Source organism: Lynx rufus, unplaced genomic scaffold (assembly GCF_022079265.1).
Source record: "Lynx rufus isolate CCGP_SWC_20201006 ecotype Redwood Valley unplaced genomic scaffold, mLynRuf1.p SCAF_23, whole genome shotgun sequence".
NCBI lineage: Eukaryota > Metazoa > Chordata > Mammalia > Carnivora > Felidae > Lynx > Lynx rufus.
The window spans coordinates 15576669-15592358 of NW_025814838.1; the positions used below are offsets into that span (position 1 = coordinate 15576669).

The 15690-nt window shown below is 49.6% G+C and overlaps 1 protein-coding gene across 1 annotated transcript in view; it reads left to right on the forward strand.

The window, feature by feature from the left end:
* The window catches only part of LOC124518034 (uncharacterized), a 141037-nt gene that overhangs the window by 43868 nt on the left and 81479 nt on the right, over window positions 1–15690 (forward strand). The window contains exons 21-28 of the mRNA XM_047087816.1: window positions 296–459; window positions 2457–2616; window positions 2742–2821; window positions 3877–4063; window positions 4852–5007; window positions 5374–5507; window positions 6598–6756; window positions 12240–12420. Coding sequence (XP_046943772.1) covers window positions 296–459; window positions 2457–2616; window positions 2742–2821; window positions 3877–4063; window positions 4852–5007; window positions 5374–5507; window positions 6598–6756; window positions 12240–12420 — 1221 coding nt within the window. The remainder of the gene's footprint in view (window positions 1–295; window positions 460–2456; window positions 2617–2741; window positions 2822–3876; window positions 4064–4851; window positions 5008–5373; window positions 5508–6597; window positions 6757–12239; window positions 12421–15690) is intronic.

The window sequence follows — 15690 nt, forward strand, 5'->3', positions numbered from 1 at the left end:
TGGGGTCCTCAAGCCAGGGTGATTTTGCCACCCTCCCCGCCCCCCCCAGGGGACATCTGGCGATGTCTGAGACAGTTGGGTTGTTGTAACTAGCATAGCTCCTGCAACAGAGGCTTGACTAGCCCAGTACGTCAGGTCAGTAGTGCCGAGGGTTGAGGGACCCTGGTCTACATGGCACTGGTTCCCAGAAGCAAGTGGAGAAGCTTTTTCTTTGCTGCGTGAGCAGCCGTGGGCTCCCGCCTGGAATTCTCTAGCTCTCTGCTGCCCAGTGCTGCCCACTCCCCTTTCTCCACAGGGTCCCGCACCTGGGGCTGGCAGCTGTGCACAGAAGTCACCTGGCCACCAGCTGGTCAGCCCTCCCTGCTCTCGCTGCCTGTGTTGGCGGCTGTGACACTGAAGAAGCAGGACCAGGGCCTTCAGCAGTACCTCCTGGAAGCTGCCTATACCTTCCACCCCCAGGTAGGCCCTCTGGAATGGTCCCCCCTTCCCCAGCCAAGTTGTGGGTCTCCCTAGGTCTTCTACTCTGGGATCAGCCTCGTGAGGACATGGGGCTCCTCTCTGGAGCGGCTGGGCTGGGCTGGTCCAACTGTGGTCTGCCTCCTGCCTCAGGACCCTTGCACAGGCTGATCCTCTGTCTCTGGCTGTCTGACTTGTCAACTCTGAATCTTCCAGTCTCAGTTCACACGTCCCCTGCTCAGCAAAGCCTGCCTTGATGACCCCAATGCAGTCATGTTCTTTTGTTACTTGCTCTAATAGAACCATGCTCTTTCCCTTTAGATCATTTTCATGTTTGTTACTAAAGCTCCTTGGCTGCTGCCTGTCTTCCCCACTGGCTACTCAGTTCCTGGAAAGAACTTCAGTGCCTGTTTTTCTCTCTCCTGTGTCCCCATCATCTGGCACAGAATGGGCATTCAACAGCCTCCTCCTATCTGATCTCCCAGTGTCTGCTCTGGTCTCCTTACCATCTGTTCTCCCCTAGCAGCCAGATAGGTCTTCTGAAACCCCAGAAGGTTCTTGTCCCTCCTCTGCTCAGAGCTCTCCAGTGGCTTCTGTCACTCTGAGTAGGCGCCAAACACCCTGAACCACTGGCCTGTCCTTCTCATCTCCCAAATTCTTTACCAGATTCACCACTGTCCACACACTGGTCTCCTTTTTTTTTTTTTTTTAAACACCAAGCACATTGCTACCCCAGGGCCTTTGCACTGTCTGTTTCTTCTGGCTGGAATACTCTTTCCCAGGCATCCACTTGGCTCTCTCTCTTGCTTCCTTTGTTTTCTCAAATGCCCCCTCCTCAGAGGCAGCCTTCTCTGACTACCCTGTCTGGCCCCAAACACTGAATTTGTCAGCAGAGTACCTCTTACCAGGTGCCGTCCTGTGTAGATTTGTGTCTGGTGGTCCCTCCCCTCTAGAATATAGGTGCCATGAGAATACGGGTCTTTGGGTATCTAATGCTCAGTCACACTCCCTGTGCCTACAACTAGCCTCATACACAGTAGTGAACCTTTACAAGTAGTGAAAGAACGTACGATGATGCGGGGTCTCAAAGGGTGCTCTTGTCTTATGCTGTGTTGTCCTAGAAGCAGACTTCAGTCAAGGATTTGGGTCAAAGTGATTAAGAAAAGGCTCCAGGACGACCTAGTAAGAGAGTGTGGAAGTTAGAATAGGGAAGGAAGAGGGGCACCTGGGTGGCTCAGTCGGTTAAGCATCCAACTTCGGCTCAGGTCATGATCTCGCGGTTTGTGAGTTTGAGCCCCGCATCGGGCTGTGTGCTGACAGCTCAGAGCCTGGAGCCCGCTTCTGATTCTGTGTCTCCCTCTCTCTCTGCCCCTCCCCAACTTGTGCTCTGTCTCTCTATGTCTCTCAAAAAATAAATAAATGTAAAAAAAAATTTTTTTAAAGAATAGGGAAGGAGAAGAAGGTGAGTGGGGAGTGACATCAGGTGAAGCAGCAACTTCTTCCTGATCCTGGGGGAGCCCTGGAGCATGGGTTCCAGGTCAGAGTGGGGTCCTCGTGAGGCTGGGAAGCTGCAATTGTTTGTTTTTTGTTTTTAACTCCTGTAAAAACGCACAGGAGGGCAACATTCTGGAGGCCCAGGTGCCAGGTGTTAGCACACTGTGCAGAGACTCATAGATACGTGCGCTGAGCTGGATAAGGGATCTGAGGGGATCTGCTCAGGGTGCCCCTGGTGGGTGCCATGCCTTGCTTCTCCCCAGGCTATTTGCTGGACAAACCAAGTCCCTGTAGATGTGGTCCTGAGTTTCCTGTAGGACTTTGCTCTTCCCTAGGTACTGCTCGAGATCTCCAGATTTGTGATTTGGTTCTTGCCTTGCAAGGTCAAGGAGGAGCCTAAGAACTCAAGTTTTTGAGTGGTGGGGATGCGGGTCTTCCCTCGGGAAGAGGGAGAACCTTCTGACTGGATGAGATTCTGGAGCCTGAGCAGTCTCCTGTGTTTCCAGAAGGATGGCTGGCTCCCTCGGGAAGCTTCGGCTCATGTCTTCATGGGCACGCCCAAGTCACACGTGCCCAGGGACGTCGGGGTGGACGTCAGCTACAGCTTGCCCCAGGGGAGGTTCCGGCTCAAGCTTCTGCATCTCAGGAAGAAATTGGAGCTAGACGGTAATGACCGCGTCCCCTCCGTGTTCCCAGGGCCCAGAGATAAGAAAACTGGCAGGATGTTGTCCTGGGGGAACGCAGGGGCAGAATGGCGAACCCTGGTCCCTAAACTCTTGTGTTGTCCCCAGGAAAGATCGAGACTCTCCAGAGCGGCCGCGTGGGTCACCTGGAGCTGATAATGGACGACCGAGACGTCTACTACATCAAGGTTTGCTCCATATCTCCATATCCTCGGGCCTCCCACGTTGGCACCTGCCACCTTCCGGGCATATCCGGCCTGAGTCCCAGGGTCCCTGCTTACTAGTTGACGTCACCATTGCTGTGTCCTCCTCCCATAACATTTGTGACCTCTTGGTACTCAGAGATGTATAAAGGAGAGAAACGTGGGCTCGTATCTTACCACTTAGGTAAAAAAATCAGTCATATTAGTAATTCAGGAGCATGCTTTAAGGTCAGTAGAGGGAGGCAAGCTAAAGCATGCCGCTCCCCAGATTTCCAGAAGAAACAGCAGTGTGCGCCCCAAGCAGTCTGTATTAGTTCCCCAGGGCTGCTCTAACAAAATACACCCCCCCAAATTAGGTGGCTGAAACACCAGAAATTTCTCACGGCTCTGGAGGCCGCAGGTCCAAAATCAAGGTGTTGGAGCCTCCGTGGCTCTTGGGAGGCTGGGAGGCAGGATGTCCTCCATGCTTCCCTCCCAGCCTCTGGTGGCCTCAGGCGTCCCTTGCCTGGTGGCATCTTTTCTCTGTCTTCACGCTGTCTTCCTCTGTCAGGGTCCAAATGTCCTCTTTTTGTAAGGACATCTGTCATTCCAGAGTAGGGCCCGGCCTCGTGACCTTATAACCCGCTCATATGCAAAGCCTCTATTTCCAAAGAAGGTCCAGAGGGAGATGGGGAGACCAAGGAGGGGATTGAAACCCATAGGTTTGAGCGTCTTTGTTTTCTCTATTTATCAAGCACCCATAGTGTGCCGGGTACTTGGAAGACAGCTCAGTGAAAGAGACACACACAATTTTCTCCTCTTGGGGCTTCCATTGTAACAGACAAAATCAATAAGTAAATTGTACAGTGATAGGTGGGTGTCAGTGCAATAGGAAAAGGGAATCCTTGAGCTGGGCATAGGAGTCTGAAGGATCAGCCGCGAAGGCTATTGGCTAAGCTCCGTCCTCCGTCCCCTGTCCAGTCTGTCTCAGTTCTTGTGGGCGGAGCTGGGCTTGCTGGCCAAGCCCAGCCCCGCCCCCGGTGATGGTGGGGCCTTTTTAGGGCCGGAGTGACCTGTGGCCAGCAGCTGGCGGTGAGCCCCAGCGGTTTGAGGCCCAGCTGGAGGCAAAGCTGGTGACGGCGGGCCGCCCTGTGGTCCTCACCGGGCACTTCAGCCGGCAGGCAGGCAGCCGGTTGGCCTTCTCCGTGTTGCTGAGCAACGTGCTGAGTGACCAGGCGCACCTGTCAGGTAGGAAGAGGGGCCCCCTCCTGCCCACTCCCTCTCTTCAGGGCGCCAGGCTACAGGAGGGGGAGGGCCAAGCACCCCACGTGGAGTCTCCATGCCCTCGAAACCTGCCAGTATTAACATCCCCCCCAAGGGAAAATCCAGGCTCCGTACCTGCTCATGCCTTCCCTTCGATGCCTCCCCCAGAGGCTCCCCTCGACGCCAACTACCTTCCATGAACCCCAGAACAGCAGCTTTTGGACTCTCTTAATTCTGGCCCATATTCCACCATGTGTAAAATGCACATTTTGCATTGTGACCCAAATTGCACGGGGCACGGCTTCAACCTTGAGCACGTGGCCTGGCCTGGGCACGGGACAGCCTGGCAGGTGCCTGTCCTGATGCCAGAGCTGCGGTGCAGCCCTGTGGCTATGCTCCTCGTGGGTGTTCTGGGAGATTCTGGGGGGATGACGGCAGGGCCTGCTGGCTCCCTGGCCTGGGTATTCCGGGTGTTGTCACTGGCTGGACGTTGGGGTCACAGAAACAGGTTTCCAGAGGCCTCCCCAGATGGCCTCCGAGGCATTGTTTTTCTCCTCTGATCTGTCTTGTTTTCTATTTGAAGACTTTTGGCCTGGACCCACAAAAGTGACTTTCGGGGTCGCCCCCAAGTAGTAGGGTCAGTGCTCTGACATCGGTGTTCCTCGGCAGACACCGGGGCATCCTTTCCACCAGCACCCCTGTCCCCGGGGCCCCCCGGAAGGGAGCCCCGGCCACACCAGTCCTGCCGCTCTCACTGCCCGCTCCCCCCGCAGTGCTGCTGGAGAAGAAGGCGGAGGACGGGCTGCAGGTCGTGGTCCTGGGCGGCGAGCTCTCTGTGCCGGGTTTCGTGGGGCTGCGCGTCCTGGGTCTGGTGCAGCAGCGGGGCCGCCTCTGGACCAGCTCCCTGAGGATCAAGTACGGCCTCCTGGGTACGGACCTCGAGCTGGGCGGGGGCCGACGTGGCGGGACCCTCGCCCTCTCCTGGGGCTCTGGCTCTGGGGGCCGAAGTGCCCTCTTGCCTTTTGTCCTTTCATCACCCTGTTCCTTAGCCACCTGGTCACTTTGTCGGCCCTGAATAGACCTGAGCACCCACCAGTTAAAAAAAAAAAAAAAGATATTTAAGTCTGTCCCTTAAACCCTCCCTCCCCTTCCGTAGGTTCCAGCGAGTGACGGCAAGTGGATCCGGGGCAGGGGTGGGGGTGGCCGAGACTGGGCTGCGTGCTCCCGTGTCCCGGGAATGGGGATGGAGGGCTGCTGGCGGACGACGGGCAGGCGTCTCGGGTTGCCCCGCGTAGGTCAGGCGAGGCAGCTGGCGCAAGAATGCGGCACCAGCCAGAAGCTGCGGACGCACAGTGGCTCAGAGGCAGCTTATGAGCTAGAGCTGGACCACGAGCTCCACTGCACGCAGGCCCCAGCGCTCAGCCACAAGGTGAGTGCCCTGGGTGGGTGGGCGGGGCGTCTGGAGAGGGCCCAGAGCTCATCCCCACAGAGAGATTTGGTCAAGGTCACGTATGGGAACGGGGCTGGAGTTGGAGCTGCAGTCTCAGGCTTCCGTCCATTGGTTCATTTGGTCTTTAGTGAATACCTACTGTGTGCCTAGCACTCGGGAGAGCTGTGCACAAGGCAGCGCCTGGCCTGTGCCATGCTGTTGCTGGGTGGGGGCAGAGAGAGAGAGCGAGAGAGAGAGAGAGAGAGAGAGAGAGAGAGAGAGAGAGACCAAACCAAGGGAGCCGTAGGGGACATGGATGGTAAACAGGGCAGAGACTGAGGAAGCATAACAGTGGGGAATTTAGTTTGGATGGGGTGGTAGGGAAGGCTTCTTTGGGAAAAGTACATCTTAAGGTGAAAATGAAACCATGAAACGACTCTGTTCCTATGGAAGCATGCTTCAGGAAGGGGAAATGGCAAGTGCAAAGGTCCTGGGGCAGGAGGGAGAGCTGGAGCGATAGGAACTCACAGTTCGCCATAGTGGCTGGCAGCGTGAGCAGAAGGGAGAAGCCGATGTTCCCTTGTTAATTGACTTATTTCACATTTTCCTCTCCCACTGGATTCTTGCCCCCATGAGTGCGGGATCTCCTCGAGTCTTCCTTGTTGGGTATCTGATGCCCAGTGCTGGGCATAGTACCTACTTGGTACTTGGGGGAAAATGTGTTCAGTGAATGAATACATGAACGAACCTGGTGTGGAGATGTGAGAGAGGGTGGCAGGATGCCAGGTTCGAAACCCTGATCCACTGAGGTTCTATCAGAGAGCCGGAGGCTGCCGTAGAGAGTGGGGGCAAGAGGCCGCGGATTTCACTCAGTCCACGCTCAGGATTTAAGGGGTACGGACCACATAGTCTCAAAGGTGGACCGTATTCTAATGCACTGTTTTACGAAATCAAAGTCAATGCGAAAAGACATTCACCTCCTATGGAACTGTCTGCCCAGAGGAGCCATGGTGGGTGGCAGTGAGGAGGCCCAGGGACTGGGCAGACCAGGCTTCCTCGTGGATCTCCTTGGGGGGGGGGGGGTCCCCAGCTTCAGCTCCGGCACGAGGAGGGCTTGGGCCACCTGCACTCCCACCTGGAGGTGAGCTATGGGAAGCACTGGAACGAGAGCAGCGGTAAGAGGCAGTTCCGCATCAGCCAGACCTTCCAGAATGACTCCGGCCCGGCCCTGAGCAATTACTTCGTGGAGGTAAGCGCGGGCTGCACAGAACCGCAGCATTGCCTGGTGGCAGCTGGGCATCCCCCCTCCCCCCGCCCCCAGTCACCACATCCCTTCAGGCCTTGGTTGCAGGGTCACCGCCAGCTTCGGCTTCACGTTCAGGTTTTACCGGAGGGCTAGCGCTTTTCTATAAGTAAAGTGTAACTGAGCGCTTAGCCCCTGAACAGGCGATGTACTCTTGCAGGGCACACACTTTGGGTGTGTGTTTTTAAGTTGTTTACAAATGTTTTTAATCAGGGGCGCCTGGGTGGCTCAGTCGGTTGAGAGTCCGACTTCGGCTCAGGTCATGATCTCACGGTTCGTGAGTTCGAGCCCCGCGTCGGGCTCTGTGCTGACAGCTAGGAGCCTGGAGCCTGCTTTGGATTCTGCGTCTGCCTCCCTCTCTGCTCCTCCCCTGCTTGCACGCTGTCTCTCTCTCCAAAATAAATAAAGATTTAAAAAAATATTAAAAATGTTTTTAATTGTAACAAAATACATACAACATAAAATTGACTTTTTTTTTTTTTTTTTTTGCAATCTTTAGATGTACTGGTTAGTGTCATTAAGGACACTCACGCTGTGGTACAACCGTCACCACCAGCCTCCCCCAGAACCTTTCGTCTTGTACAACGGAAACTCTGTCCCCAGTAAAGAATAACTCGCCACTCCCCGCGCCCCCGGCCCCTGCAACCTCCTTTTTACTCTCCACGCCTCTTGCTGCCCGGGGTCCCTCATATAAGTGGCATCTTATGGTATTTGTATCGTTTTGACTGGCTTCTTTCATTTAGCGTAACATCCTCCAAGTTCGTCCAGGCTGTAGCTGGTGTCAGAATGGGTTCCCTTTCAAGCCCGAATAATGTGCCGTCGGATACGTGCATCACATTGTCCTCTGTTCCTCTGTTGATGGACCCTTAGGTTGCTTCCGTGTTTTAGCTGCTGTGAACGTGCTGTTGTGAATGTGGGTGTATGAATATCGGTTCGAGTCCCCGTTTCTAATTCTTTTAGGTAGATAACTCCAAAAGTGGAATGATGGATCAGATGGTAATTGTATTTTTAATTTTTTTCGAGCGACAGCCATACTGATGGCCACAGTGGCTGCGTATCTTACACTCCCTCCCCACCCCCCGCCCCACCCCAGCAGCGCACGAGGGTTCCAGGGTCCCTGCGTGTGCACTGACGCTTGTCGTTTCCTGTTGTTTTTGATAGTAGCCGCGCTAATGGGTGTGAGGTGTTACCTCATTGTGATTTTGATTGACATTTCCTTAACGATGAGGGATATTGAGATCTTCTCATGCCCTTGGCGGCCGTTGGTCTGTTTCTTTGGAGAAATGTCTGTTTGAGTCCTTAACCCCTTTTTGCTTTGTTGACACTGAGTTGTAAGAGTTCCTTGTACCTTCTAGACGGTAACTGTGTGTCAGATACATAGTTTGCAAGTACGTTCTCCCATTCTGTGGATTGCCTTTTCCATCTGTTGATACCAGCCTTCGATACACACAAGTTTTAAACTCACAGATGGTCCAATTGATCTCTTTTTACTTTCCTGGCCTGTGCTTTGGGGGTCCTATCCAAGAAATCCTCGCCAAATGTAATGTTGTCGTTTCTCCTTGATGCTTTCTTCTAGGGATCTTCTAGTTTAAACTGTCAACTGGGTGTTTGATCCCTTTTGAATTAACTTTCGTGTGTGGTGTAAGGTAAGCGTCCCATTGTGTTCTTTTGCGTGTGGATATCCAGAGGTCCCAGCGCCGGAGTGTTGAACAGACTGGGATTTCCCCCCACCAAATGGGCTCACTGTGCTTGTTGGAAATCATGTGACCACAAATGTGAGAGTTGACTTCTGGGCGCGCCATTCTGGTCCACTGGTCTGTACGTCGCTGCCTTTTTGTCTGCCATACTGTTTTGATTACCATAGCTTTGTGAGGCCTCCAACCTCGTGCTGCTTTTTCAAGACTGTTTGGACTGTTTGGGGTCCCTTGAGATTCCATATGAATTTTAGGATGCATTTTTCTGTTTCTGCCACACACACACCAAAATGTGATTGCAGTTTTTGATGGGGATTGAGTTACACCTGTAGGTTGCTCTGGGTTGTATTTGTGAAGACTGGATGTCTCTCCATGTATTTGTATCTTCTCTAACTCCTTCCACCAACATTTTGTGATTTCCAGTATACAAGTCTTTGGTCTTCTTGATGAACTTTATTCTCAAGTATTAAATTGATTTTATATATACCAACACTCTGTGAATAAATTCCCCTTGTGGAAAAAAAAAAAAGTAATATTCAGAATGAAGCTAAAAACTTCGTTCTTAGTTCTTTCTTACATCCTGGCCCCTTCTAGAAGGAACAGCAGTTATATTCCCGGGCGCTGGAAAGGAGATCTCTTTCTGTTGTTTGCTCTGTGGGCCTGTCACAAGCATTTAGTTTTGTTTGGTGAGTCTTGCTTTGTGAGACCTTCAGCTACCCGTGTAGGAGGAATTTGTTACTTTGTAGACATCTCATCCATTCTTTTAAACACGTTCATCATGTTCCCTATGCTGCTGTATTGTATCTTATTTGGCCGTGTAACTCTTGTGGTTTCTAGCAGAGCGAGTCTGAACATCCTTACACATGCCTCCCTGGGCACGTGTGTATCTCTGGGACACAGGTCATAATGCACAACTGGGATTTGTATATTTTTAACTGGCTGCCTTTTGACAGTCTGCCCTCTAAAATGCTCGAATCAGTCCCCCACCCCTCCAGCCACATCCAAGAGGAGCAGTTTCCTTTCACCCATATGTGACTTTTACCACCGGAAAAATATTGCTGATATGGGTGGAAAGGATATCTCGTAGTTTGAATTTGCATTTCCCTGGTCGCTCAGGAAGGCTGAGAACCATCTTTTCTGTATTTATTCTACTGCAGATGGCTTTTTTATATTGTTGGACATTCGAAAAAATTAGAACTCGGACGTGATTGACAGTTCTTTCCACGACTGCAGTACACGCATTACGTTACTCTTCTAAATTGTGAAAACATCTTCTTTCTGGAAAGCATCTGGCCCCCAGGGTTTTGGGAAAGACATGAAAGCTGGGCGGTGTTTCTGCAAGCTTCTGAATATGGCGGACACCCTGCTAGGTTCTGGGGGGACAAGTATAAATAAGATACTATTTATTATTTAAAAAAAATTTTTTTTAAACTTTATTTTTGAGAGAGAGTGCAAGCAGGGGAGGGGCAGAGAGAGAGGGAGACAGAATCCGAAGCAGGCTCCGGGCTCTGAGCTGTCAGCACAGAGCCTGATGTGAGGCTCAAACTCACGAACCATGAAATCAGCCGAAGTCGGACAGTCAACCGACTGAGCCACCCAGGCACCCCAAGATACTATTTATTCTTAAGATGCTGACAGGGAACAGAAGAGGGAAGGACAGAGGGAGTAGTGATGAGCCATTTATTATTACCAGGCCACACGTCACCTGTGTTGGTAGCATCTCATTTAAGCCCAGTGAAGTAACCACTATCTATCCTCATTCTTTGGAATGGAAATTGTGTCAACACGCTGGTCTGAGGTGTCCCTGACCACAGGTCTACCATGTGGCAGAATTGAAATAGAAACTCCAGGATGTCTCATTGCAAACCTTAGGCTCTTAGCCTCTTGGCTGGACTGGATTGTGCCAGAATTAATTTATTGTAAAATAATTTACTGAATGATTAGTCAAGAGGAGAAATCATTTCCTGGGTTATTCTCTGAGGCCAGTATCATCCTGGTGCCCAAACCAGACCGAGACCTCAGGAGAAAAGAAAAACCCAAGACCTCTTATAAATATAGATGCAAAATCCTCAAGAAGGTACTAGCAAGCCAAATTCAGCACTATGTAAATAGAATTACATAGCACAGCCAAACGGGTTGTATCCCAGGCATGCAAGGTTGGTTTCACATTGGAAAATCAAGGTAATACACCATATTGATAAAGGATGCATCAGTAGAAGATGAGATGATCAGTAGAAGCAGCAAAAAGTATTGGGCAAATCCCCGTATCCTTTCATGGTAAAAACACCCAACAGATGAGCAATGGAAGAGTACTTCCTCAACCTGACAAAGGCCATCTATGAAACATCCACAGCCAACATCATCCTTCATGGTGAAAGACTAAATGCTTTCCCTCTAAGATCAGGAACAAGACAGAATGTCTGCTCTCACCACTTCTATTCAACATTGAACTGGAGGTTTCACCACTTCTATTCAACATTGAACTGGAGGTTTTAGCCAGGGCAGTGAGGCAAGAAAAATAAAAGATGTCCAGATCAGAAAGGAAGAAGTAAAACTATTTCTGTTTGCAGATGACATTATGTCCTCTGTAGAAGACCCTAATGAATCCACACAAAAAAATCTATTAAAGCTAATACATGAGTTCCTCAAAGTTGTAGGAGACAAGATAAATATACAAAAGTCAGTTGTGTTTCGCTACACTAGCGATGAAAACCTTGAAAATGAAATTAAGGAAATAATTCCTTATGTAATAGTGTCAGAAAAGGTGAATACTTCAGCATAAAAGTAACAACAGAATGTAAAACGAATACTCTGAAAACCACAGAATGTTGTTGAAAGAAATTAAAGAAACTGAAATAAATGGGGAGACATCCCATGTTCCTGGATTGAAAAATGAATGTTAACATGGCAAGGCTCCTGCAGCGCCTGGGTGGCTCGGTAGGTTAAGCGTCTAACTTCAGCTCAGATCATGATCTCACGGTCCGTGAGTTCAAGCCCCGGGTCAGGCTCTATGCTAACATCTCCGAGCCTGGAGCCTGCTTCCGATTCTCTGTCTCCCTCTCTCTCTGCTCCTCCCTTGCTTACACTCTTTCCTTCTCTCTCTCTCCCTCAAAAATAAATAAACATAGGGGCGCCTGGGTGGCTCAGTCAGTTGAGCGTCTGACTTTGGCTCAGGTCATGATCTTACGGTCTGTGGGTTCGAGCCCCGCGTCGGGCTCTGTGCTGACAGCTCGGAGCCTGGAGCCTGCTTCGGATTCTGTGTCCCCCTCTCTTTCCGCCCCACCCCTGCTTGTGCTCTCTCTCTGTCTTTCAAAAATGAATAAACATGAAAAAAAAATAAACAAACATTAAAAAAACAAAAAAAAAGAATATTGTTCAGCAATAAAAAGGAATAAAGTTCTGATACATGCTACAATGCAACATGGGTGAATCTTGAAATTGTCATGCTAAATATAACAAGCCAGACACCAAAGGCCGTATATTATATGATTCCACGGATACGAAATGTCCACAATAGGCAAATCCATGGAAACAGAAATTGGATTAATGGTTTCCAGGGGCAGTGGGGAGTGACTGCTGATGGGTACAGGGTTTCCTTAGGGGTGGCCTGGGCTGGGCAGTTCCTGATACCTGGGGAACTCGGGCCGACCCGTGGCTGTCCTGGTGAGCCAGTGGAATGTTGTAGGTTGGGAGTGGAGTGCTCTGACCAGCATGTTGACGGTGGGTCTTCTCCAGTTTGCGCTCCAGGTGCCTGAGAGGCAGGTGGATTACCGTACGCAGCTGTACCACTTGAGCCTTCGGCAGCCCCACGTGGAGAGCAGCACACACCTGAAGGTTCAGGACAACGGACAGCTGCCCTTTGCGGCCGGCTTGCGGTGGAAAGACACCTCTAGAGCTACTCTGTGGAAATGGGAAGGTGAGTGTCATTTAGGGAGACTCTGGCTAGCGGTTGAGATTTCTGGCCCCCAGGTCTCTGCTTGGGCTATGCCCCTTACCTGGAATACCTTTCCTTTTTGTTTGCCTGGATGTCAAGATTGATATACTAATTATCCAGTTTCACCCCGCCCCACTTCACCTGTTGTCCGTTACCCTGCAGTCCCCCTGGCTTCTTTTCTGTTCCCCCAGAGACCTCAGAGCCTTTGCACATGCTGTTGCTGCTCCTTGGAACACTCTCTCGCCTTGAAAAACTGGATTTACCGTGGTTTATCCTTGAATTAATTGTATTCTTATTGTAGTCATACATAGTTTGAAAAGTAAAGTAGAAACTTTGAGTTGGTAATTGTTGAAGGTGGGTGAGTATTACATAGGGGCCCATCAGATGTTCTCCACTGATGTATGTACCTGAAATATTTCTTTAAATGTTTTTTAAAGATTTTTTTAATGTTTATTTTTGAGAGAGAGAGAGAGCAAGAGAGAGTGCGCATGCACGTGAGGGAGGGGCAGAGAAAGAGAGACAGAGACACAGAATCTGAAGCAGGCTCCAGGCTCAGAGCTGTCAGCACATAGCCTGAAGTGGGGCTCGAACCCACGAACCAGGAGATCATGACCTGAGCCAAAGTTGGACGCTTAACCAACTGAGCCACCCAGGCATCCCTAAACTAAAAAGCTAGTTTATAACAATTACTGTAATTGTCTGCTTCATATCTTTCTATCCAGAGTTTTACTTAATACAGCAACCATTATAAATTCTTTTGTCTGTTTCTTATTAAACTCTTCAGCTCTTAAAATAATATAATTATACTGCTATTTCTTGATTTTTCTATTTTAGACATTCTTCATATATTTTTTACCAGACAAGATGATAATGTAACTCTTTAACCAGACTTTTTCGAATATCTGTTTTTCTTTGTCCCGCTAAAAGAGTTGGTCTGTGAACATCCACTGTTTACTTAATTGTGACTCTATAAATGTCCTTCTTAGCTGAGACACAAAGCTGACTTTCTGTTTTTCCTGGAGTTATAATGGCCTTTCCCCCTGTTTGGTTAGTTTCCTATTTTCCTCTTACTAATTATCCCCAGTTTTTTAAGCATAAGTGCAAAACTCTTCTCCAGATGGCCAAACACATGAGATTATGCATCAGCTTCAATTAGTTCCCATATTTTTCTTGGAGACCTTCTTCTTGGAACCACTGTCCCTCTCCAATGTAGACCAGTTGCACAGCTGTGGTTCTGGGGTGTCCCTTCCCCATCATTCTGAGAATTCTTTCTACTTCTCTGGGTCACAGCCCTGTTTCTTGCACTTATGTCCTCTTTTTTCTTGATTTACTCTTTTGTTTTGATGGAGCACATCTTCCAGTAGCTTCCTGAGAGAGGTATTAGATTCCTAAAGCTGCTTTAACAAATGACCACAAACTGAGCGGCTTAAAAGAACAGGGATGAATTCTCTCACCAGTTCTGGAAACTAGAATTCTGCATTCAAGGTGTTGTCTGGGCCGTGCTCCCTCTGTGACCCTGGGTAGAATCCTTCCCTGACTCTTCCTAGCTTGTGGTGGTGGCCATCACTACTTGGAGTTTGTTGGCTTGCAGCCACACTGCTCTCATCTCTGTCTCTGTTGTCACATTGCTTTCTCCTGGTGTGTATGCCTGGGTTCAGACTTCCCTCCTCTTACAAGGACACCAGTCCTATTGGTTTTAGGGCTCACCCTACTCTAGTGTGACCTCATCATAACTACTTACATTTGCGATGACCTCACTCCCAAATAAGGTCACGTTGTGAGATACACTGAGGGGGTGAGATTTGGTATATTTTTGAGAGACACAGTTCAGCTCATAATAGGATGTAAATGTTTTGCTCCCCCAATGTTTAAACTGGCTTCATTCTACCTGGGTAACTTGGCTGAGTAGATAATTTTCGTTTTCCCCTTGGGATTTTGAGGACTTTGCTCTACTGTCCTTTCATACAGTTGAGATACTATTTTTGGTCCATCGGCCTTTGTATGTGACCACTTTCTTACGCTCTGGAAGCTTTTTGGAATGTCTCTGTATTCTCAGCATCTTCGGATCTTATGATGTGCCCTGACATGCATCTTCTTTCATCCATTGTATTGGGCACTTTGCGTAGACCCTTTCAACTTGGAAGTGTCCTTCAGGTCTGGTAGTTTTCTTGTACAGTTTCTTTGATAATCTCCTTCCCTCTGTGTTCTGGTCAGATAGGCTCCAGAAACTGAGGTTCTAATTTTCTTTCTTTGCTTTCCTTTGTTCCTTCTGTTTATCTTTCTGTTCTGTTTTGATGACCTGTTTCCTCAAGTTCTGCCAGCCCTTCAACTACGTTTAAATTTTGGCTCTCTTCTGTTTTCTAGAGCTCTGTTTGTTGTTGTTGTTGTTCCTGGGAGCTCTCTTCTTAGAGTGTTTTGCTCACGGACACAACTCCTCCTACCTTTCTAAGACCTAAGAGAATTTGGGGGCTTTGACTTGTTCTCTCTGAGTTTCTTTTAACTTTTGTTTTCTGAATTTCTGTGAGTGGCTTTCCTCGAATGCCACGCAAGGCTTAGGTGTGTGCTTATGTTTAAGAATTGACCACTCAGAACTACTCTGGAAGGAGTTCTACATGTGTTTGGAGGTTTGGGGGTGCACTTGTTGACTGGGAAGCTTCCATGTTGAGCATTTGGATGGGGAGCCCTGGGACCTGTATCTGTGGACCTTTCTTTTTCTTTTTGATGTTTATTTATTTATTTTGAGGAGGGGAGGGGCAGAGAGAGAGAAAGAGAATCCCAAGCAGGCTGTCAGCATCAGTCTCCCGACCCCGAGATCATGACCTGGGCTAAAATCAAGAGTCAGACGCTCAACCGACTGAGCCACCCAGGTGCCCATCTGCATATATACCTTTTGCCCAACATGTCACTGTGACAAAACTTCCAACCTATGGAAAAGTACCGTGGATTGTATCATCGACACCAACGTACCCTTTTTTTTTTTTTCAACGTTTATTTATTTTTGGGACAGAGAGAGACAGAGCATGAACAGGGGAGGGGCAGAGAGAGAGAGGGAGACACAGAATCGGAAACAGGCTCGAGGCTCTGAGCCATCAGCCCAGAGCCTGACGCGGGGCTCGAACTCCCGGACCGCGAGATCGTGACCTGGCTGAAGTCGGACGCTTAACCGACTGCGCCACCCAGGCGCCCCCCAACGTACCCTTAACCCAGATTCTACGATTCCATTTTTATTCCCCCTGTGTTATCACATATCCG